This window comes from Dama dama, chromosome 25 (genome assembly GCF_033118175.1).
Source record: "Dama dama isolate Ldn47 chromosome 25, ASM3311817v1, whole genome shotgun sequence".
In the NCBI taxonomy this organism is placed as follows: Eukaryota; Metazoa; Chordata; class Mammalia; order Artiodactyla; family Cervidae; genus Dama; species Dama dama.
The window spans coordinates 57,602,814-57,627,056 of NC_083705.1; the positions used below are offsets into that span (position 1 = coordinate 57,602,814).

General features: G+C 36.2%; 1 protein-coding gene across 2 annotated transcripts in view; it reads left to right on the forward strand.

Annotated features, from left to right (window-relative positions):
- The window catches only part of CDH12 (cadherin 12), a 305,281-nt gene that overhangs the window by 196,461 nt on the left and 84,577 nt on the right, over positions 1 to 24,243 (forward strand). The window contains exon 3 of one of the 2 annotated variants that reach the window (XM_061129640.1): positions 11,308 to 11,427. The exons of the other annotated variant lie outside the window; for it this stretch is intronic. Coding sequence (XP_060985623.1) covers positions 11,308 to 11,427 — 120 coding nt within the window. The remainder of the gene's footprint in view (positions 1 to 11,307; positions 11,428 to 24,243) is intronic. 2 annotated transcript variants of the gene reach the window in all.

A 24,243-nucleotide genomic window follows, 5' to 3' on the forward strand; every position in this document is an offset into this window, starting at 1 on the left:
GCTGAGTCATGTCCGACTCTTTGTCACCCCATGGACTGTAGCCCATCAGGCTCCTTTGTCCATGGGATTTTCCAGGCAAGGATACTGGAGTGGATTGCCATTTCCTCTTTGAGGGGATATTCCAGACCCAGGGATCAAACCCGAGTCTCTTTTGTCTCCTGCAGGTAGATTCTTTGACCAGTGTGCTAATTTGGAAATATTTTTATCATTATTTCTATGGAATTTCCCAACGACTTCTGTGAAAATAATTTCTAAATTACACTAAGTACAAAGGAGATAGCATTGGACATCACTAGAAGTCAGAGTTCATTCAGCATGTGTTCCTGGGAGCATACCTTAGAATTTGTGTTAGTGTTCGTCATATAGAATTCTTGGCAAGCAACAGAGAGATAAAGTGCTCATAAAAATGGATTCACTTATCCATCAAAGAACATTTGGATCACAAGGTGTAAATATGTATAGTCTAAAATATTTAGGACATATCTGGGAGGAGAGTTTTATAACCTTAGAGTGCTTTTGGACCATTGGACTGAATAACAAATCACAAGCTGAAATCACAGCATTACATGTACCAGGGGATACTCTGAGGCCAGGCTGAGCAATGTTGGAATTGGAGGCAGCAAAAAACCAAATCATCTGTTCTGATCAAGTATAGTTCAAGGGAGCATAACTTCTACTCTGGAGGATTTTTATGGCATATATCTTTTCTGATCCTTAAAAATTCTGATTACTTCAAGCAGGTTTAATAAGTATGCAAATTCTTCATTCATGTGTCTCTAATAAAGTGGCCCAATACTGTCATACTCTACTTTTTGCATTTTAATACATCTTAAACACACATCTCTAAGTCACATTTTTCTAATATATGGGACATAAAATCTAGATTAGTATTCAATATTCAAATAATATTCAAATATTAAAGTATGGATTTGGAGACAGGAATCATATCAGATATACATCTGGGTGTTGTGACCCTCCATGTGATGCAGGAGAACAAAAAGTGTGTATTTATTTTATTTATGTATGTGTTTATTTTATTTTAAATTGCATATACTATATGAAAAACTCTTTTCCCTGCAAATATTAGCTCATTTAATACTTCTATATTAAAAATGAGTACTCTTTTTTCACTTTTTTGCATATGCAGAAACTAAAACAGAGGTTAAGTGATTTGCTTGAGGTCACACAGTTTGCTAGTGGTACATCTAGGATTCAAACTTAGGCATTAAGATTCCAGAGGCAAAAGTGCTAAGTTCAATGGCAAGCCGTGCCTTCTCTCCTAATTAAATAAATCTCCTCAGGAATATGTGTGTAATGGTACTTCTCAGTGATGGTTACTCATCAAACTCATCTACAGAGATTTTTAATCATGTCTGATACCTGGCCCACCCAGGAACAATTAAATCAGACTTTCTAATGAGGGCCCAGGAAGTGGTGTTCTTAATAACCCTTGCAAATGTCTCATATGCAGCCCTGGTTGAAGATAAAAGGGGCAGAGGAGCCATATACAACTTTAAGGGGCAAATATAGGAAGAGAAGCTTATGGACAGAGGAGCCTGGTGGGCTGTAGTCCGTGGGGTCACAGAGTCAGACACGATTGAACAGAAGGTCAGTACAGCAGCGTAGGAAGAGAATCCACCCAAGGAATCTAAGAGCCAAGTGTTCATAAGCAGCTCAGAGAAATATAATGTAAAATTGATAAAGACCCAGTTCCTTTAAAGACTAGGCTCAACCGCTATGCATTCATGTTTAATTTTACTGTATAATTAAAGTCTGCTTTAGCAGAACTGAAGTTTCAATGTCATAGCATCCTAGTTCCTTAAAAAAATGTCCCATGTGTGCACATGGCCTCATTTGCTCCCTCTATCTGACTCGGTTCTGAAATTCTCTCTGCTGTTTAATGTCTTATTTATATGATAAAATGTACATTTATTTTCCAGTCCTATTTAAAAAGAAAGTGTATTGTATTTATCATTCTGTACCTTTTAAACTCTAACTGTATTATTTCTTGATTATAATGTAGTGTATACAAAGGGCAAACACAAAGATAAAATGATACACTGCATTGCACGGTTATTTCCTTTCCTGTTTATGCATCGGTGAGAGGGTTAATGTTATTCAGTGAATAAACATATATTGACTTTCCTCAGGTCTGTGTACCAGCTTGTGGTTAAACCTCACTCATGTGATCTTTTTCAGTGCAATGTCACTCATTTTGGGTTCTGCTTTCTTAAATGAGAACAGTGATGTGCGTTAGAAATTCAAGACAAGTTAAACTCCCAATTTAGTGTTAAAAGAGACTCTAAAGGTCGTAACTAGCTGCCAGGTTGGCCATTTAGAGTGTTATGTGTTGTATTTTTGTCTTTTTTGTGTACATGTGAATATGTTTATTCACCAATAAGCATTTATTTAGGATGTAATTAATGACTGACATTAGATGTACAAAAATGAATATGGAGGGGCTGCTGATGTAAAAGACTATGTGGTCCATGAAAAGAACACATGGTGTGTCGAGTTTTAAAAATCAAAATATACTAAGGCTACTGGGAGTACAGAGGTGTGGACAAATTATCTTTGCTTGGGAGCAGAAAAGCACAGACTCTCAGAAGTGAAGTAGAATTGGGACATCAAAAGTGTGTGGGATAGCTCCAGATGGTGGAAACCAATATCCTCCAGGCAGCAAGGTCACTTGAGCAGGAACACAGGGGAAAATGTCTCAAATAAATAGTAAATAAGTATGTATAATCACTGCAAGGGTCCCTAGTTGGAAGTTAATCTGGGAGGGAGATTGAAACCCATTCATGTCATGCTATTCATAGCGTGCCAATGAATTTAAATAATTGTCTTTCACTGGGAATAGAAATCCATTAAAAGTTTTTCTTTTTCTTTTTTTTCAATCACAACTTTTTCTTTTTAATGAGTGAGAGTAACTTGATCAATCTTGTATTATGGGAAAATGATTCTCCTGTGTAATAGGAATTGGAAGGGGAAGCAATTAGAATGTTTTGGAGCCTTGTGACTTGAGAGTGAAGATTCAAACCAGTTGAGATAGTGGCAGGGTGATTAAAAGCAAAGAACTGATTCAATGTTTAGAATGACCTCATACATCTGGGAAATTAAACAAGAGGTCATAAATTCAATATAATCCACTTATATTTTCAATGTATTTCTAGAAAATTTGTTTATTTACTATCCAAAATGCAAAAAAAAAAAAAAAAAAGCAAACCACGTTGAGTATAAATCTGTCTTCCCAGGTGTCTCAGTTGGGTAAACGACCTGCCTGCAAAGCAAGAGACAGAGGAGATGAGGGTGTAATCCCTGGATGAGGAAGATCCCCTGGAGTAGGAATTGGCAACCCACTCCAGGATTCTTGCCTGTAAATTTCCCATGAACAGAGGAGCCTGGAGAGGTACAGTCCATAGGCTTGCAAAGAGTTAAAGAGGACTGAGGACTGAACACATAAGCATAGACCTGTCATGCTGGAAGTGGTGTTTGACAGAATAAATAATTATGCAACGTATTATTCTTCATGAGAGTAGTATCTGGTGCATGGTATGGATCACTGAGCATTTCTTGATTGAAAGAAGAAATGAATGAATCAACAGATCCATTCCTACTCAGGCTGAAACCATGAGATAATAGGGTTCAGTTCTACTTCTACCTCTCTACCATTTTGTATGAAAATGACTTTTAGTATCAACAAGAATGGTTTGATATCACAGGGCTTCAATTAATTAATTGTGAAATGTAGACATTGTGTCAGATAATTTCTAAAATGTATCCCCCTTGATAATACTATCTTTAAGAAAATTAAATACAGTGTGACTATCACATTTTACATGAGCTAAGAGAAGTAAGCTTAAGAAGTATAGCTGTGTTATGAAAGAATGTTGATTTGCCTACATTAGGCTCCAGAACCCACAACATGATCACTGAATAGAACTTAGGGAAAAGAGATAACTCTCTGAGCTTCAACATTTAGGGTGGTTACATCTGAGTGATAGGAGAATAAACTCTAAGATGCTGGCTACACACAAGAAGATGACTCCAGTTTTTGTGGGTGCTATTGATTATATTGTTTCCTTGTTGCACAATAACAGGCCCCCAACCACCTCCTAGCTCTTGAGTATTTAGTGTTTGTTAGTGTCAGAAAGAGATGCTATTCAAGCATTGACCAAGGTAGTATTTGGAGATGTATGTACTCCAGACAATTAGTTGTGTCTCCTTAATAAAGGGAGTATCAAGTCTTCCTTTGCATTAGTTTGGTGAAAGTCATGGAGCAGTCAGCAAGAGAAGCTGATACAATGTTGCTTAATTGTCTTGTAAACTCATATAGAGGTAGTTCTAAGAATTCTTGAATAACTTGCATCAGAAACTGCATTTTCACTAAACCAGACTTAAGCTCTATTGAAATTGAGAGGATAATCATTTTTTTATACTCTGAACAATAGTATCAATGAAACAAGTGTCATTATTCTTGCTTTTTAGTGATCCTTTTGAGGTGGGCAAAATGGGATTAAATTTGGTGCTTCTATAATTTATGGGAATACTTCTTAACTCCTTTTTAATATTTGAGATTAAAATTGTTAACGTGAAGAATTTAGCATATATTTGGAATATACTTTTCTACATACATAGTGAAGGTTTATGTTAATATTAACAACAGAAATGTAAAAGGGAAGATACTATCTTATTTGTTCTTGAATTCTGCATTGAGTATATGGTGACTGTTAGGTAAAAGTTTATTAAATTTGTTACTATATATTTTCTAGAAGATTTAATAATTTTTCTCCAAAGTAAAACAATGTATGTATTTGTACCTAGAATTGCAACATTTATACCTAGAACTGGTCATTATTTAATATGTGTATACTTTACCTCTATAGCACATATGTCATTAATTGACAATGGAGATCCAGGTGACTGATTTTTCTGGGGAAAAGAATCAGTATTCAGAAGAGGGAAGGGAATTTACTCTTGCAACTGTTCATTCCTACAGCATTATGAAGGACATAGCTTTGATAAGTCTTTAATACAAGACCCCAATGCCTACCTATCAGTACTTAGTTATCAAATAATTATTAATAATGAGGTAGATATTGTTGTTGGTGATAAAGATGATGATGAAGAACAATAGTTCTCATTCTTTAAAGCTTAGAAATATTTGCCTACTTTCCTTCTAGTAGTTTCCTTTCCTGGGAAAGGCTGTTGTAATAACACATATGCTTCATCTGTTGATATAACTAGAATTCACCAAAATATCTTAAGATAAAACATTTGAAATTGCTACAGTCCACAAGGTTGCAAAGAGTCTGACAAGACTGAGTGACTAACCACATGCACACATGTCGACTGAGTGTTATTTCTTACTTTTTTTTTTAAGCATTCTAACACTTCATATAAGCAAAAAAAAAAAAAAAGAGAGAGAGAGAGATGAAGAGATGGTTCATTATCTTAGCTTTTAGAGCAAACACTTAAGACTGAGTTTGTTCCTGGTTTGCACTGACTTAAAGGAAAAACCTGAATGTGTAAATGAAGCAATCTTGCATTCTCCAGAGTTACACTGAGTGTCTCCAAGAGAGGAAAAGTGCTCTGTCCACTGTATCACTCTGGATGTATATATCACTCCCTTTATGCTCAATAGATATTTCCTTCCTCCTCAGCAACATATTATTTTATTAACACAACACTTGATAATTTTGATTTTACTTTATTTTCAATTCTAAATAGTAACATTAAACTGAATAGACATTAAGTAGAGATGCTCATTTAGTTCTCAGAGGATTTAATCGTGACTATGAATATATGAGACAAAATGACTAAAACTCCCATAAACTTCAATTCAGTTCAGTTCAGTTGTGTCTGACACTTTGTGATCCCATTGATTGCCACACACCAGTCTTCTCTGTCCATCACCAACTCCCGGATTTGCTCAAACTCATGTCCATTGAGTCGGTGATGCTATCCAACCACCTCATCCACTGTCGTCCCCTTCTCCCCACTACCTTCAATCTTTCCCAGCATCAGGGGCTTTTCAAATGAGTCAATTTCACATCAGGTGACCAGAGTATTGGAGTTTCAACTTCAGCATCAGTCTTTCCAATGAATATTCAGGAGTGATTCCCATTAGAATGTACTGGTTGGATCTGTTTGCACTGCAAGGGACTTTCAAGAGTCTTCTCCAACACCACTGTTCAAAAGCATCAATTCTTCAGTGCTCAGCTTTCTTTATAGTCCAACTCTCACATTCATACATGACTACTGGAAAAATCATAGCTTTGACTAGACGGACTTTTGTTGGCAAAGTAACGTCTCTGCTTTTTAATATGCAGTCTAGGTTGGTAATCATTTTTTAGGATTTAAAATAGCTCAACTGGAATTCCATCAGCTCCACTAGCTTTGTTCATAGTGATGCTTCCTAAGGCACACTTGGCTTCACATTCCAGGGTGTCTGGCTCTAGGTGAGTGATCACACCTTCGTGATTATCTGGGTCATGAATATCTTTCTGGTATAGTTCTTCTATATATTCTTGCCACCTCTTCTTAATATCTCCTGCTTCTGTTAGGTCCATACCATTTCTGGCGTGTATCGAGCCCATCTTTGCATGAAATGTTCCCTTGGTATCTCTAATTTTCTTGAAGAGATCTCTAGTCTTTCCCATTCTATTGTTTTCCTCTATTTCTTTGCACTGATCACTGAGGAAGGCTTTCTTATTGCTCCTTGCTATTGTTTGGAACTCTGCATTCAGATGGGTATATCTTTCCTTTTTGCCTTTGCTTTTCACTTCTCTTCTTTTCACAATTTGTAAGGTCTCCTCAGACAGCCATTTTGCTTTTTTGCATTTCTTTTTCTTGAGGATGGTCTTGATCCCTGTCTCCTGTACAATGTCATGAACCTCCATCCATAGTTCATCAGGCACTCTATCAGATCTAGTCCCTTAAATCTATTTCTCACTTCCAATGTATAATCATAAGGGATTTGATTTAGGTCATACCTGAATCATCTAGTGGTTTTCCCTACTTTCTTCAATTTAAGTCTGAATTTGGCAATAAGGAGCTCACGATCTGAGCCAAAGTCAGCTCCCAGTCTTGTTTTTCTGACTGTATAGAACTCTCCATCTTTGACTGCAAAGAATATAATCAATCTGATTTGGGTTTTGACCATCTGGTGATGTCCATGTGTAGAGTCTTCTCTTGCGTTGTTGGAAGAGAGTGTTTTCTATGACCAGTGCACTCACTTGGCAAAACTTTATTACCCTTTGACCTGCTTCATTCTTTACTCCAAGGCCAAATTTGCCTGTTACTCCAGGTGTTTCTTGACTTCCTACTTTTGCATTCCAGGCCCCTATAATGAAAAGGATATCTTTTTGGGGTATTACTTCTAGAAGGTCTTGTATGTCTTCATAGAACTGTTCAGCTTCAGCTTCTTCAGCATTACTGGTCAGGGCATAGACTTGAGTTACTGTGATATTGAATGGTTTGCCTTGGAAACGAACAGGGATCTTTCTGTCATTTTTGAGATTGCATCCAAGTACTGCATTTTGGACTTTTTTGTTGACTATGACGGCTACTCCATTTCTTCTAAGTAGTAAGCACAGTAGTAGACAAAATGGTCATCCGAGTTATCTTCACCCATTCCAGACCATTTTAGTTCGCTGATTCCTAAAACATCGACGTTCATCTTGCCATCTCCTGTTTGACCGCTTCCAAATTGCCTTGATTCATGGACCTAACATTCCAGGTTCCTATGAGATATTGCTCTTTACAACATCAGACCTTGCTTCTATCACCAGTCCCATCCACAGCTGGGTGTTTTTTTTTTTTTTTTTTTTTTTTTGCTTTAACTCCATCCCTTCATTCTTTCTGGAGTTATTTCTCCTCTGATCTCCAGTAGCAGTGCCCACAGGACTGGAAAAGGTCAGTTTTCATTCCAACTGCTAAGAAGGGCAATGCCAAAGACTGCTCAAACTACTGCACAATTGCACTCATATCACATGCTAGTAAAGTAATACTCAAAATTCTCCAAGCTTCAACAATACATAACTGTGAAATTCCAGGTGTTCAAGCTGGTTTTAGAAAAGGCAGAAGAACCAGAGATCAAATTGCCTACATCCACTGGATGAACAAAAAAGCAAGAGAGTGCCAGAAAAACATCCATTTCTGCTTTATTGTCTATGCCAAAGCCTTTGACTGTGTGGATCAGAATAAACTCTGGAAAATTATGAAAGAGATGGGAATACCAGACCACCTGACCTGCTTCTTGAGAAATCTGTATGCAGGTCGAAGACTGGTTCCAAATAGGAAAGGGAGTATGTCAAGGCTGTATATTGTCACCGTGCTTATTTAACTTACATGCAGAGTACATCATGAGAAACACTGGGCTGGAAGAAGCACAAGCTGGAATCAAGATTTCTGGGAGAAATATCAATAAATTCAGATATGCAGATGACACCACCCTTATGGCAGAAAGTGAAGAAGAACTAAAGAGCCTCTTGATGAAAGTCAAAGAGGAGAGTGAAAAGCTTGTCTTAAGGTTCAACATTCAGGAAACTAAGATCATGGCATCTGGTCCCATCACTTCATGGCAAATATATGGGGAAACAGTGGAAACAGTGACAGACTTTATTTTTTGGGGCTCCAAAATCACTGCAGATGGTGACTGCAGCCATGAAATTAAAGGATACTTACTTCTTGGGAGAAAAGTTATGACCAACCTCGATAGTATATTAAAAAGCAGAGACATTACTTTGCCAACAAAGTTCTGTCTAGTCAAAGCTATCGTTTTTCCAGTAGTCATGTATGGATGTGAGAGTTGGACTACAAAGAAAGCTGAGAGCCAAAGAATTGATGCTTTTGAACTGTGGTGTTGGAGAAGACTGTTGAGAGTCCCTTGAACTGCAGGGAAATCCAACCAGTCCTTCCTAAAGGAAATCAGTCCTGAATATCCACTGGAAGACGTGATGCTGAAGCTGAAACTCCAATACTTTGGCCACCTGATGCGAAGAACTGGCTCATTCGAAAAGACTCTGATGCTGGGAAAGATTGAAGGCGGGAGGAGAAGGGGAAGACAGAAGATGAGACGGTTGGATGGCATCACCAACTCAATGGACATGAATTTGTATAAACCCCAGGAATTGGTGATGGATAGGGAGGCCTGGCCTGCTGCAATCCATGGGATCGCAAAGAGTTGGACATGACTGGGCAACTGAACTGAACTGAACTATGTTGGTCATAGCTTTTCTTCCCAGAAGCAAGCGTTTTCTAATTTCATGGCTGCAGTCACCATCTGCAGTGATTTTGGAGCCTCAAAGTTCTCTTAGTACATAAAAAGTATGAAAAGTGTCACGAGATGAGGAAAGCTACAGACAATATGGCTTGTCTTTCAGTTCAGTTCAGTCACTCTGTCATGTCCGACTCTTTGCGACCACGTAGAGTACAACACGCCAGGCCTCCCTGTCCATCACTAACTCCCGGAGTTTACTCAAACTCATGTCCATTGAGTCGGTGATGCTGTTCAACCATCTCATCCTCTGTCCTCCCCTTCTCCCACCTTCAATCTTTCCCAGCACCGGGGTCTTTTCAAATGAGTCAATTCTTTGCATCAGGTGACCAGAGTATTGGTGTTTCAGCTTTGGCATCAGTCCTTCCAATGAATATTCAGGACTGATTTCCTTTAGCATGGATTATTTGGCTCTCCATGCAGTCCAAGGGACTCTCAAGAATCTTCTACAACACCACAGCTCAAAAACATCAATTCTTTGGCACTCAGCTTTCTTTATAGTGCTACTCTCACATCCATACATGACCACTGGAAAAGCCAAAGGACTAGTCAGACCTTTGTTGACAAAGTAATGTCTCTGCTTTTTATTGATGGCTAGCTTGTTCATAACTTTTCTTCCAAGGAGCAAGCCTCTTTTAATTTCATAGTTGCAGTCACCATCTGCAGTGATTTCGGAGCCCAAGAAAATAAATCCTGTGACTGTTGCCCCTGTTTTCCCATCTATTTGCCATGAAGTGATGGGACCAGATTTCATGATCTTACTTTTCTGAATGTTGAGTTTTAAGCCAACTTTTTCACTCTCCTCTTTCACTTTCGTCAAGAGGATTTTTAGTTCCTCTTTGCTTTCTGCCAAAAGAGTCACGTCATCTAGGTATCTGAGGTTGTAGATATTTCTCCTGGCAATCTTGATTCCAGCTTGTCCTTCATCCAGTCCAGTGTTTCTCATGATACATTCTCCATATAAGTTAAATAAGCAGGGTGAAAGTATCCAACCTTGAAGTACTCCTTTCCCTATTTGGAACCAGTGTGTTGTTCCATGTCCACTTGTAACTGTTGCTTCCTGACCTGCATATAGGTTTCTCAAGAGGCAGGTCAGGGGGTCTGGCATTCCCATATCTTTCAGAATTTTCCACAGTTTATTGTGATCCATACAGTCAAAGGCTTTGGCATAGTCAATAAAGCAGAAATAGATGTTTTTCTGGAACTCTCTTGCTTTTTCGATGATCCAGTGGATGTAGGCAATTTGATCTCTGGTTCCTCTGACTTCTCTAAATCCCACTTGAACATCTGGAAGTTCACAGTTGACATATTGTTGGAGCTTGGCTTGGAGATTTTTGAGCATTACTTAACTAGCGTGTGAGATGAGTGCAATTGTGCAGCAGTTTGAGCACTCTTTGGCGTTGTCTCTTTGGGCAACTGGATTGCAATCATTGTTTGGCATTGGATTGTCTTTAAAATTTCCCAATATCAGCTGTCACTTAGAATGATTAAACCTTGAGGCATAAAGTTGCTTCTCTAGATACTCTTGCAATTATTTTTGGTTCCTCGCTTTCTCAAATATTCTGTCCTAATTAAAGGCTTCCTGAATAAGTGTGTAAATGTTGATTTTTAAATTGCAATTGCAAATTACTTATACCCTCTAAAGCTCAGGAAGCCTTGAAACCTTTTATCTCTTCTTCTGATATCATAATCATGCAATTAAACATCTACAGTAAGCAGATGAGATAATGTAAGCGGAGTCATGTTTTCTTCAGTGTACAAATCAATAAAGCTACTGCAACGACTTTGAGGTCTATGATGGCGCTACTGGAAATGATACCTATTTAAAAGAGGTATCATGTGCACTAACAGCTAATATTCTTGCTCAACATTTTGGCTATAATATTTGAGTTACTCTCAGTGTCTTCCTATACTCACAGATTAAAAGAATGCCAAAGTCCAAAGGAAAAAGGAGTCCAGAGGATAAAAGACATACTCTTGAGCTCTATACAACAAAGTTGCTAGAGTCATATTGTCTTATTTTCCAGGTGCCTATGTTCTCCAAGTCAAGGCCACGGATGCTGATGACCCAACCTATGGAAACAGTGCCAGAGTCGTTTACAGCATTCTTCAGGGACAACCTTATTTCTCTATTGATCCCAAGACAGGTAAATTTTTTATTAGAGACAACATTATCACCTCCCCTTCAAATATTTAAACTTTAATTAAATCTTGGCATGGGAACTTGCCTCTTCTAACACCTCAATAAAGATTCAGTGTGCTGACTATCAAGCCAAGAAGATCAGATCTTACTTTGCTGCTACAGAGCTAGTTCCTTCAGATTGAAACTGGTATAAAAATAAATTTTTTATGCATATATGTCAAGTCCAAATTTGTTAGGAATTCTCTGTATAATTTACTTTAAATTTTCAAATGGTTAGGAATGTTTTTTTGTTTGTTTGCTTCTTCTAGCTAAAATAGCTTTTTATTTCTAAAAATAAAAAGAAATAAAAGAAAAAATAAGAAAGAAATAAAAGAAAAAGAAAAAAAAAAGCTTTTTTATTTCTAAAAAAGCTAAAATAGTTTTTTTCTTGGTTGAGTTCAATTATATTCAATTTGGGGGCCAAATCAACTCAAGAATGGAATTTCTATTGTTCTGTTTATCAAGGGTTATGGATGGTGACTTTGGATAAACATAGATAGGAGAAAGGAGAGGGCTGACAAACTTTAAACCCCAAGATCACTATTTTTTCTGCTCTATGTTTTTGAATTCAGTCTCATTTTTAAGTCAAACTTTTGAAATTCCAGTTTTCAAAGCCCAATATATAAGAATCTATGGAAAATATAGGAAGGGCAGGAAAACATGCAGGAAGATTTTGCATTCTCTTTAAAACTAAACAAGGTAGCCCTGTTTCTAGAGAATTTGTTTTTGAATAACAATGATTTTCAGGAACTCCAGTCAAGCTGACCAGTGATCAAAGGAGATGCTCTGTGTCACAGTTAATGCAGAAACCCTGCAAAGACGATTGTTTTATTAATTCATATATACCTCATAGCATATTGCATGGTGAATTCCATACTGTTTAACACATTAGTTTAAAGTAATGGAATCAATTGTTAATATAATGCACTGATAAATTACTTTTAAAATCTGTAAATAGATCTTTAAAGAGCTACACTGATTTTAAGGTATTCACTTCTGACACTATACATGCAAATGAGTTAAACTTCTCAAAACTTATACTTCCTCGACGTGTTTAGAATCTGGAATACCAGTTAGACATAGGTTAATTAATAATTAACCATAGATGGATGCTGCCTGGAAACATAAGGTCAATTAAGTGAAAATAAAGAACCTACAAATTTTCTGTCAACTTAACCTGCCATTCTGTCCTCACTTCTCACCTTCTTCATCAAGCCAATAGGGAGACAGAAACCATCTAAACATTATGAGAATAATCCTGGGAGTTGCTCCCTTTTGTACACCTGAAAAAAAAAAAAAAAAGGTAAATAGTTGTAAAGACAGTATTAGCCCATGAAGAAGGGAACATCAGTGCTTAAGGAAATACAGAAAGGTTTGGTACAAAGAAACTCTTTTGGTTTGGAAGCTCAGAAATCAAAAGCCAGAGGGCAACTGTTAAGAATGAGTGTGTAATGGGAAGATTATACCTAAAATTTAAGTTATTTATTTATTTATTTATTTATTTTTTAAGTTATTTTTAAGAAGGAGACAGACAAGATGAGAAGTAAATATTTTAAGTATAGGTACTGAGGAAACTTTGTGGTGGTTATTGTTGTTTACTTTTGGAAAGTTTTTATATTTGTAGGAAAAAAAGGGAAAATTGGTGATAAAAAGATTGAGAAAGTTGTTTATGATGGTACAATGTTCCAGAGGAATTAAGAAGGTTTGTACAAAATGTCAGATGTATAGACAAATAATGAAATTATCAAAGATGTTATCCATCCTTTTTTGAGATCAAAGCATTATGGGTTATTTTTTCTGATACAATTATGTTTAGAGAATCTAACAGAAATAGAAGTAAGAACAGCATATGTCTCTTAGATCACTTCAACCTCTGAGAAGCACTTCTCACAGGCAGAGAGCATGAGAGAAAAGGAAAGGAAGGTGTATAGACATTGGTGAGGAGGAAAGTTTTTAGTATTAGGCTAAATTTACTGAGTTGTATTGATTATAAAGAAGATGAGTTTATATACTCAGAATAAATGTGGCAGAAGAAAGATTAAAGATTTAATATTGGCAAAATAACTATAGATGGAGATAATATCCAACTAAAAAAACATAAAATATGAAGATGAATTGAAGCATAAATCATGGGTGCAGAGTATAATTGCTCTGGTCAAATTAATAATGAACAAACAATTATATGAATCAAATACTTGCCTCCTCTTGATTGTTCAATATCAAATTTAGATAAATTCTAATGTCTTCTGAAAGCATCATTTTACAGAAGAGTGTATATATATTCATCATAAGGCTTTTCTAATTGTGTATTTATATTTCTATATGAGGCCTTTTATTTATAACTGAAGGTGAAACAATTCTGGTGTGAACTATGGAATAGATTTTTCGAAGCATTGATTTTCACTGGAGACAGAAGTCTTGGTACTAACAATGCCCCAGACCACTAGACAGGAAAAGAGTGGATGGTGAAGCCCATCATTAATAGAATGATAACTAGTTCTTCATGCACAGAAACCATTAAGGAGACTTTTTGTCAAATTTATCACCTTGTGGTAGATCAGAATAAATCAAAAATCAAGGGTAATTGCAATTTCTCAGAAATAGCCTCCATTTGTTCCAGCCATATAGCTTCCTTTTATGATTCCTTTTGCTGTTGTGAAATAAAATGCATGAAAAACTGATACTAATAAAAAATTTCCACATTTGACTACAGAAAACAGTTTAAAATAATTTCTAAGTGAAGAGCCTCATCAAAACTTCTGGTACCTAAATATTTATGAAGAGATAAATATAATCATTTACTATTATTCACTTGGAATGATAAAAGTTTTACATTCTCATTGACATTGCTGTTTGGCAAACATTCATTGCATCTCTATAATATAAAAATAAGGTCAGTTTATTTATAAATGATGTAAAGCGATGCATTCTATGAAATACATCCCCAAATGATAGTTCTTTTCAAAATTGGCTAATTTGGTAATTCTATGACTTACCTAAGAGATTGTTCACTGTGATTAACATTTGCATGCCTTCATGTATATGCCTCAAATAATTATTAAACATTTTTAAAAAGCTAAAAGGTAGATGGATTTATAAACACCAAATAATATTGATTCTTGTTATATTTAGCATATATTAAACACTAAAATATTTGTTCTATTGATATACTTTTATATTATATATACTATAGGCTTAATATTTATTATATATTAGAAAAATATTTATAATCTATAAAACATTAAATGAGAGGCATTGTAATATTTTATTTGATGCATGAAATTGAGAGGTTAAATGTTTCCATAGTATTGATAAATTATTTTATTTAGGAAAACAAATGTTATTATAAATAATTGATCTCATGACAATTTGCATTTAAAATTCTTCTGAGGTATTTGAATTTTTCTCTAAATGATTTCAAATTCTAGTCTGAGTTGGATAACTAGATATTGCTATTTTGTGTATCATGTGGTGATATGTTGATTTTTCTAAATAATCTCAGCTCTACCTGAGAAAGCCTTATAAGCCTATTTTAGCTCAACATATTCTAAAATTTATAAACTTTAAATTGTTTATCATGGTAAAATATACATAACAGAAAATTTACTATTTTAACCATTTTAAGTGTACTCTTCAGTGACATGAATGTTCACACTGTGTAAACATCACCACCAGTCATCTTTAGAAATTTGTCATCAATGTCTTTTTGTTTATGTGCACTGTCAAAAAGTGTATTTACAAGACTTTGCTATGTATTTAATGTGCATTTTGAGAAATCACATGAAAACAACTGAGTGAGAATGGGGTTGCAAGCCTGAGTTATTTTCTTATTTCTTATATCCACTATCCTAAGATTTCGTGCTCTGTGTTTCTGTCTTGGCTTCTGTTTGGGAAATTTGATAAAATGCTGAGAGAACTGACACTTTCTCAAGACTTTTCCTCTTTCAGTTCCATTAGCACATTTTGTTTAAAGATTATTCTCTTTAAGCCTACTTCCTAAATAAATCCTCCTCCACCCTGACTGATATGTATGTTTTTCAGTCTTAAAAAATGCATTAGTGTTTTAAAGCCCCATACTAAAATTAAAGCATGCGTCAGACTTTATTTTGGATTAATTCTTTATATAAACTACAATATACATATTTATACTATTTCATGACTTGAACATGCCTTTGATTTTAAGTCAGAGAAAAGTCTTACAGGATTCAGACATTTCAGTCAGTGCTTATGAAAAACAGATTTTTTTTTTTTACAGGAGTGAAATTGGAAATAGACAATTATTAAGATTCACCAGCATATGCTGTTACCTGTTTTATAATAATTTGCATATGTACAGTAAATTGCATGATTAAAAATATACCACAGACAATGGTTTCCTTGTATTCCGCCTTGTCACACTTTATGAAAACTCTGTGTGAACTCTACTTGCCTTATTTTAGAAACCATGGAATGCACAAATCAGCAGATAGATATAACAATATTTGGCCTCGAAAGGAAAATACTCCAGGGGTATGTCTTTAGGAAGTTGTAGAATTGTTGCATAAAAGAGGAATTAGCTGTTTTCTGTGCTGCACAAGAGTAAAAGGACTATCAGTGGCTCGTAGACATTACAGGAGAAAGAATTTTGGTTTCATTAGCAAAAAATAGATGTTAATGCTTGTCCGTAAATAAGAGGGACAAACACCTCATGAGATGGTGAGCTTCACTTTACTGGACGTGTTAAAGCAGGTATTGAGTGATAAGGTGCTGGATTCTAGTATTAATTCCTTGATACATATTTATCTATAACCAATTGCCTAGCAGGTTCTGTGTGCCAGGATTCTGAGATGAATCAAGACGATCCTCAAATAGAACCCATCTATCTGAAGGAGGTCATCGTGTCCTCAGAAAATTACATTTGGGTTTCCTAGGATACAATTCTATGATACATAGTGTGGCTCCTGGGCGCTAGATATAGGCTGATGAGAGTGGGGAAATTTCCTTGAGGGAAAAAAAAAAAAAAAAACTTTTGGGGAAGTGACTTCTAAATCTTAAAGAATAGTTAAGGAATGTTATAGGTGCAAAGTTGGGCCATGCAAACTTCACATTTTCTCCTCAAGATAACCTGATAACTTTTCTTATCCTCAAAATACATTATTGGCAACATTTTTCTTTAAATTATATACCTTATCTGTGTGGTCATGGACACCACATTTTTAATAAAGTTTAAGAATGAACTAGCTTTAAAAAAAATCACTGCAGAAGCAAAAAAAAAAAAAAAAAAAAAACTAATTCAGTGTAGAATTTTAGATAGAATGACCAATACAGTCCTATGAAGATGACTTTGATGACAGATATGAAAAAAGTAGAGCAGTTAATTCATGGTTTGTTCTTGTTGAGTTGCCAAGTTGAACCCAACTCTTTTGCAACCCCAAGGACTATAGCCTGCCAGGCTCCTCTTCCAGGGGATTTCCCAGGCAAGAATACTGGAGTATGTTGCCATTTCCTTCTCCAGGGGAATCTCCCAAACCCAGGACTCAAACCTCTGTCTCCTGCCTTGACAGGCAGATTCTTTACCACTAAGTTCACTGGTCAATAAAGCAGAAATAGATGTTTTTCTGGAACTCTCTTGCTTTTTGATATTCCAGCAGATGTTCACAATTTGATCTCTGGTTCCTCTGACTTTTCTAAAACCAGCTTGAACATCTGGAAGTTCACAATTCATGTATTGCTGAAGCCTGGCTTGGAGAATTCTGAGCATTATTTTACTAGCGTGTGAGATGAGTGCAATTGTGCAGTAGTTTGAGCATTCTTTGGCATCGCCTTTCTTAGGAATTGGAATGAAAACTGACCTTTTCCAGTCCTGTGGCCACTGCTGAGTTTTCCAAACTTAATGGCATATTGAGTGCACCACTTTTGCAGCATCATCTTTTAGGATTTGAAATAGCTCAACTGGAATTCCATCACGTCCACTAGCTTTGTTCGTAGTGATGCTTCCTAAGGCCCACTTGACTTCACATTTTAGGATGTCTGGCTCTAGGTGAATGATCACACCATCATGAGTATATGGGTCATGAAAGTCTTTTTTGAACAGTTCTTCTGTGTATTCTTTCCACCTCTTCTTAATATCTTCTGCTTCTGTTAGGTCCATACCATTTCTGTCTTTTATTGAGCCCATCTTTGCATGAAATATTACCTTGGTATCTCTAATTTTCTTGAAGAGATCTCTAGTCTTTCCCATCTTATTGTATGTTCAAGCTGGTTTTACAAAAGGCAGAGGAACCGGAGATCAATTTTCCACGTCTGCTGGATCATCAAAAAAGCAAGAGAGTTCCAGAAAAACATCTATTTCTGCTTTATTGACTATGCCAAAGCCTTTGACTGTGGGATCACAGTAAACTGTGGAAAATTCTGAAAGAGATGGGAATAGCAGGCCACCTGACCTGTCTCTTGAGAAACCTGTATGCAGGTCAGGAAGCAACAGTTAGAACTAGACATGGAACAATAGACTGGTTCCAAATAGAAAAAAGAGTACGTCAAGGCTGTACATTGTCACCCTGCTTATTTAACTTATATGCAGAGTGCATCATGAGAAACGCTGAACTGGAAGAAGCACAAGCTGGAATTAAGATTGCCGGGAAAAATATCAATAACCTTACATTTATAGATGACACCACCCTTAAGGCAGAAAGTGAAGAAGAATTAAAGAGCCTCTTGATGAAAGTGAAAGAGGAGAGTGAAAAAGTTGGCTTAAAGCTCAACATTCAGAAAACTAAGATCATGGCATCCGGTCCCATCACTTCATGGAAAATAGATGGGGAAACAGTGGAAACAGTGACTGACTATTTTTTTGGACTCCAGAATCGCTGAAGAAGGTGACGGTAGTCATGAAATTAAAAGATGCTTACTCCTTGAAGGGAAAGTTATGACCAACCTAGATAGCATATTAAAAAGCAGAGACATTGTTTTGCCAACAAAGGTCCATCTAGTCAAGGCTATGGTTTTTTCAGTGGTCATGTATGGATATGAGAGCTGGACTATAAGGAAAGCTGAGAGCCGAAAAATTGAAGCTTTTGAACTGTGGTGTTGGTTCAACACCACAGTTGAACTCTTGAGAGTCCCTTGGACTGCAAGGAGATCCAACCAGTCCATCCTAAAGGAGATCAGTCCTGGGTGTTCACTGGAAGGACTGATGTTGAAGCTGAAACTCCAATACTTTGGCCACCTGATGCGAAGGGCTGACTCATTTGAAAAGACCCTGATGCTGAGAAAGATTGAGGGCAGGAGGAGAAGGGGACGACAAGACGACGAGATGGTTGGATGTCATCACCGACTCAATGGACATGAGTTGGAGTAAACTCCGGAAGTTGGTGATGGATAGGGCAACCTGGTGTGCTGTGGTTCATGGGGTCACAAAGAGTCGACACGATGAGTGACTGAACTGAACTGAACTGAAGTTACCTCGGAAGTCCTATTCATCTTGGAAAGAAATTTCCAGCAGAGGGAAAAGATGTTGCAAAGCTCTCGTGAACAAAAGACGGAGTTGTAAAAGGTAAGATCAGAGAGTTAAGTGAGAAAGTGAAGACTATATTATATCTTCAATCTGAGTGATCTGCACTGTCTCTGAGGATCTCCTATAGGAGAAGCTCTATGACCTGCTTCACACTCAGACCTCATCTTCCTGGCTGCCCTTTTAAGAACAGAGCGGTGATCCAGGTCTCCTCTGAACTCTAATCCTCAGAGAATGGAGAATGCAGCCTTTCATCTATTGTTCATTTTGTCTTTCTTTATCTATCTATATCTATTTATCCATCCATCAGTTCACATAGTCTATCTGAATAGTCTCAAATTAATAATTAATATTTTCCATCTTTGTTAAGATATAATGAGCATATAATATTGTGTAAATATAAGGTATACTACGTATTGGTTTGATACACTTGTATATTGCAAAATGATCACCACCATTGTGATCATTAGCCACACCTCCATCATGTAACACAATTACCATTTTCTTTATGTGATGAGAAATTGTAAGACCTATCTTAGCAAGTTTTCAGTATATGATGTAGTAATACTAACTGTAAGCACCATGATATATATTATATTCATAGAACTTATCCATTTTATAACTGTAAGCTTGTGCCATTTGACCAGAATCTCCCAATTTCCTTCACCTCACAGCCCTTGGTAACCACTTATCCTACTTTCTGTTTCTGTAAGTTCAGCTTTTTAGTCTATGTATAAATTATATCATAGCATGTTTATCTTTCTCTGTTTGACTTATTTCACATAACATAATGTAAGTTTCTCCTATGTTGCTGCAAATGGCAGAATTTTATTTTTCATTCTCATGACTGAATTATTGAATTATATTCCATTATATCACATCTTCTTTATCCAAAGATCTGTTGATGGACACTTCTGTTGTTTTCATATCTTGGCTATTATGGATAATGCTGTAACGAACATGGTGTGAGAGATTTTATTTTCACTTCCCCTGAATATATACTCAGATGTGAAGAATTGTTGAATCATATAGTAGCTCTATTTAAAAAAAAAAATTTTTTTTAAGGAAACTCCATACTATCTCCTACTGTTGTTTTTGTTCCTTAGTCGCTAAGTTGTATCTGACTCTGTGACCCTATGGACTGTAGCATGCCAGATTTCCCTGTCCTTCACTGTCTCCCAGAAACTGCTCATAATCATGTCCATTGAGCAAGTGATGCCATCCAACCATCTTATCCTCTGTCACCCCCTTCTCCTCTTGCCCTTAATCTTTCCCAGCATTAGGGTCTTTTCCAATAAGTTGGGTCTTCACATCAGGTGGCCAAGTATTAGAGCTTCAGCTTCAGCATCAGTCCTTCCAGTGAATATTCAGGATTGATTTCCTTTAGGACTGACTGGTTTGAACTCCACGCTGTCCAAGGGACTCTCAAGAGTCTTCTCTAACACCACAGTTCAAAAGCATCAAGTCATCGGTGCTCAGCCTTCTTTATGGTCCAAATCTCACATCCATACATGACTACTGGAAAAACCATAGCTTTAACTAGATGGACCTTTGTGGGCAAACTGATGTCCCTGCTTTTTAATACACTGTCTAGGTTTGTCATAGCTTTTCTTCCAAGGAGTAAGTGTCTTTTAATTTTGTGGCTGCAGTCACTATCCACAGTCATTTTGAAGCCCAAGAAAATATGTCACTGTTTCCACTTTTCCCCTCTTCATATCCAATGAAATGATGGAACTGGATGCTACATCCCTACCAACAGTGCACAGGGTTCTCTTTGCTCAACATTCTTGCCAATACTTGTTATCTCTTGTTCTTGACTTATTGTTAACAGCCATTATAAAATCTTAAGGTTATGTCTCATTGTGGCTTTGATAATTGTACATTTCCCTGATGAATATTGATGTCCAGCACCTTTTCATGTAACTACTGGACACTTGTATTACTTCTCTGCAAAAATTTCTATTCAGTTTCTTTGCCCATTTTTTAAACTAGATTTTTGTTTTTGTTAATGAGTTACATAAGTTCTTTTCTATTATGGGTATTAAGTCCTTATCAGATATATGGTAAACAGACAATTTTCCCATTCCATAGACTGCCTTTTCATTTTTGTTGATTACTCCTTTTGCTATGCAAACGCTTTTTAGTTTGATGTAGTCCTACTTGTTGATTTTCAAGATGCTTTCCCAGAAGGTTTATTTATCTTTGAAAACCACTATCTCATTTTTCTTCATATCTGTGGTCTTCTTTTATACCATCTCTCTCAATAGTGGTATGCTGCAGCCACATCGACCTCCAAGTGCTCTTCTTGTAAGCTTTAAGGAAGTAATGCTCTCCTTTTCATCACTAGGATACTCCTCCCTATGTTCTTTCTAAGTCTACTTCTTCCATTTCTCTAGAATTGCAGCTCTAAAGTCTTTCCTTGCAGAGGACATTTCTGATACTACCTTCAGAAGCACTTGCTTTCACTTTCCTCATAACAGCAATCACTATCTGAAATTAGTTTAATCATTTAATAGCTTCTTTATGGGCTTTGCACCACTCCACAGGAACACATACCCATTAAATGTACAATTCATGAAGGGACCTTGTAAGAAACTCTATCAATTATTTTCCCAGATGAAAAAAGATGATACCCAGTTGGGCAATTTGAAATTAGTTTAATAAAAGGACTCTTTATGGGATGTGCGAGCAGATTGTAAGGAAACCATAAAGGATAATGCAGAATCTGGAGAAGAAAGAAGAAGGGGCTGCAGTTTCCACACTGGAGTGGAAAAATGAGGGAATGGGGGTAGAGACAGGCAGACCGTGGCAGGAGAGAGTGTGGAATGTGGGAAATTTATGGAAAGAAAAGCCCAACCTCATCATCTGTCTACTATCCAATCACTTGGATATTGGCCTAAAGTAACCAGAAGCCAGAGAGGAGAAAGAAGTCTAGAAAAGTATACAAATTGGTACTGGAGAAGCAGATGGAAGCATGTTTCCCACTGTACCCTTAAATCTAGTAACAGTGCCTGAATGAAATGTATATTTTAGTAAAGGTGTTTACTAACTCTATGGCCCCATGTTTAAATCCTACAGTTCAACAGCCACTTCAAGAAATAACTCAGATCAAACCAAATACTCGATTATCACATGTAATATTTTATGATTTTTTCAAATATAGTAGTACATTACTTTCACCTCAAAAAGTTGACAGCAGAGTCAGTCAGTCAGTTCAGTCACTCAGTCATGTCCAACTCTTTGCAACCCCATGGACTGCAGCACGCCAGGCTTCCCTGTCCATCACAAACTCCCAGAGTTTGCTCAAATTCATGTCCATCGAATCAGTGATGACATCCAACCCTCTCATCCTCTGTTCTCCCCTTCTCCTCTTGCCTTCAGTCTTTCCCAGCATCAGGGTCTTTTCAAATGAGTCAGTTCTTCACATCAGATGGTCAAAGTATTGGAGTTTCAGCTTCAGCATCAGTCCTTCCAATGAATATTCAGAACTGATTTCCTTTAGGATTGACTGGTTTGATTTCCTTGCAGTCCAAGGAACTCAAGAATCTTCTCCAACTACAATTCAAAAGCATCAATTTTGGTAAGATCAGAGTTATCAAACCCAATTTTATGAAATACGCCCAGATTCACCAAAATTGAGAGGCTTGAATACAAGCAGGAGGGTGATTGTAAAGGGAGACTATATCCCCTGATAGGTTAATATTATTTAATATATAAATTTAAAAGTATAACACTCTCGACCATATATTTCCAATTATATTGGCAGAAATAAATATATTTTTCTCATTCTTGCTTTTACCCTAATTATCTTGATTGTGTATGTTGGAAAGTTCATCAGGTACAAGACACTCATACTAGGATTCAATGTACATGTGCCTAAAAAGTAAAGATTGATTATAAATTAGTGAATTTATTTATTTACTATTTAAATTAATTTTTTAGTTTTTAAATTAATTACAATTTGTGGTATCGTTACTGTGGAGTTTCTGTGGAGTATTTACTGTTGTTTTTGCTTAGTCACTAAGTCGTATCCCACTCTTTGCAACCCCATGGACTGTAGCCTGTCAGGCTTCTCTGTCCATGGGTTTCTCTAGGCAAGAATACTGGAGTGCATTGCCATTTCTTTCTCCTGGGAATCTTCCTAACCCAGGGATCAAATCTGTGTCTCCCGCATTGGCAGTGGATTCTTTACCACTGCGCCACTAGGGAAGGGAAGTCCATTGTGATATTGGAAATTGTCCTATTAGAAATGAAGTGAGTAAAATAAAAAAATATACATATGTTCTTACTGGAAATGAATTGAGTAAACACAAATCTTATCAACAAGTGGAAACTATAGCATGAATGTGAATTAAATTCAGGCATTTATTTAGAAAATATAAATATTATAAGGCAGGCAGATGTCATGTAGCTTAAGGCGTACAGCCAAGATGTAGAGATAAAGGATCTTAGTTAAGACCTTTGGAATTGAAACATCAGAAATCCAAGCTGAAGAAAGGACAAACAGATTGAAATAATAGTAAGTGAATAGCAGAGCATAAATGAAACAGCAGGAGTAAAAATGGAATTTGCCTTTTTTACAACTTTTTCCTGCCAAGGGCTAGAAGAAAACTCAGATTATAGTTAAATCTAAATTAGCAAAAGAGCATTAGATAAGTACAGAAGAATTAGGGATATGTATTTAGTTTATGATTTGGATTCTATATTTTGTGTTTACAACTTATATTAAATTTATTATTCATATAAGCCTTATTATTTAAGAAATAGCAATACTAAACACACAAGCATTTAAGACAAGTTATCTGCAATTCCCCCCTAAAATTATTGGGTATATATTAGTGTTTGTTATAAAATTCATTTAATAAATTCAGAAGGTTTTAGCTTTTTCACTATGACTACATATAAATACAGTTCTACACTTGGGCATAAGGGCAGAAAATGAGTAAGCTATATAAATATGCATATATATCAAATGGTTCATGATTATAATTATTTATAGATTTCTTTCTTTATTCAGCTAGTCACCCCACTAGTCAGATGATCAACACAATCTTACCAAGTTTTTTTCTGAATGATAAGCACTCCATTAGAGGCTGGAATAACTTGGTGATAAGAGAGACAAAACTCCCTACAATGGCAAAGCTTAATGAAATCTAAGTAAAAAAAAAAAAAATCTGTGACTAAAATTAGTGAGAGGAATCCTGAGAAACAAAAGAAAATATACAAATAAAATATTTCAAGTGTTTAAAAAAGTTAATATATATATCCTAAAAAAATAAGAATGAAGAATAT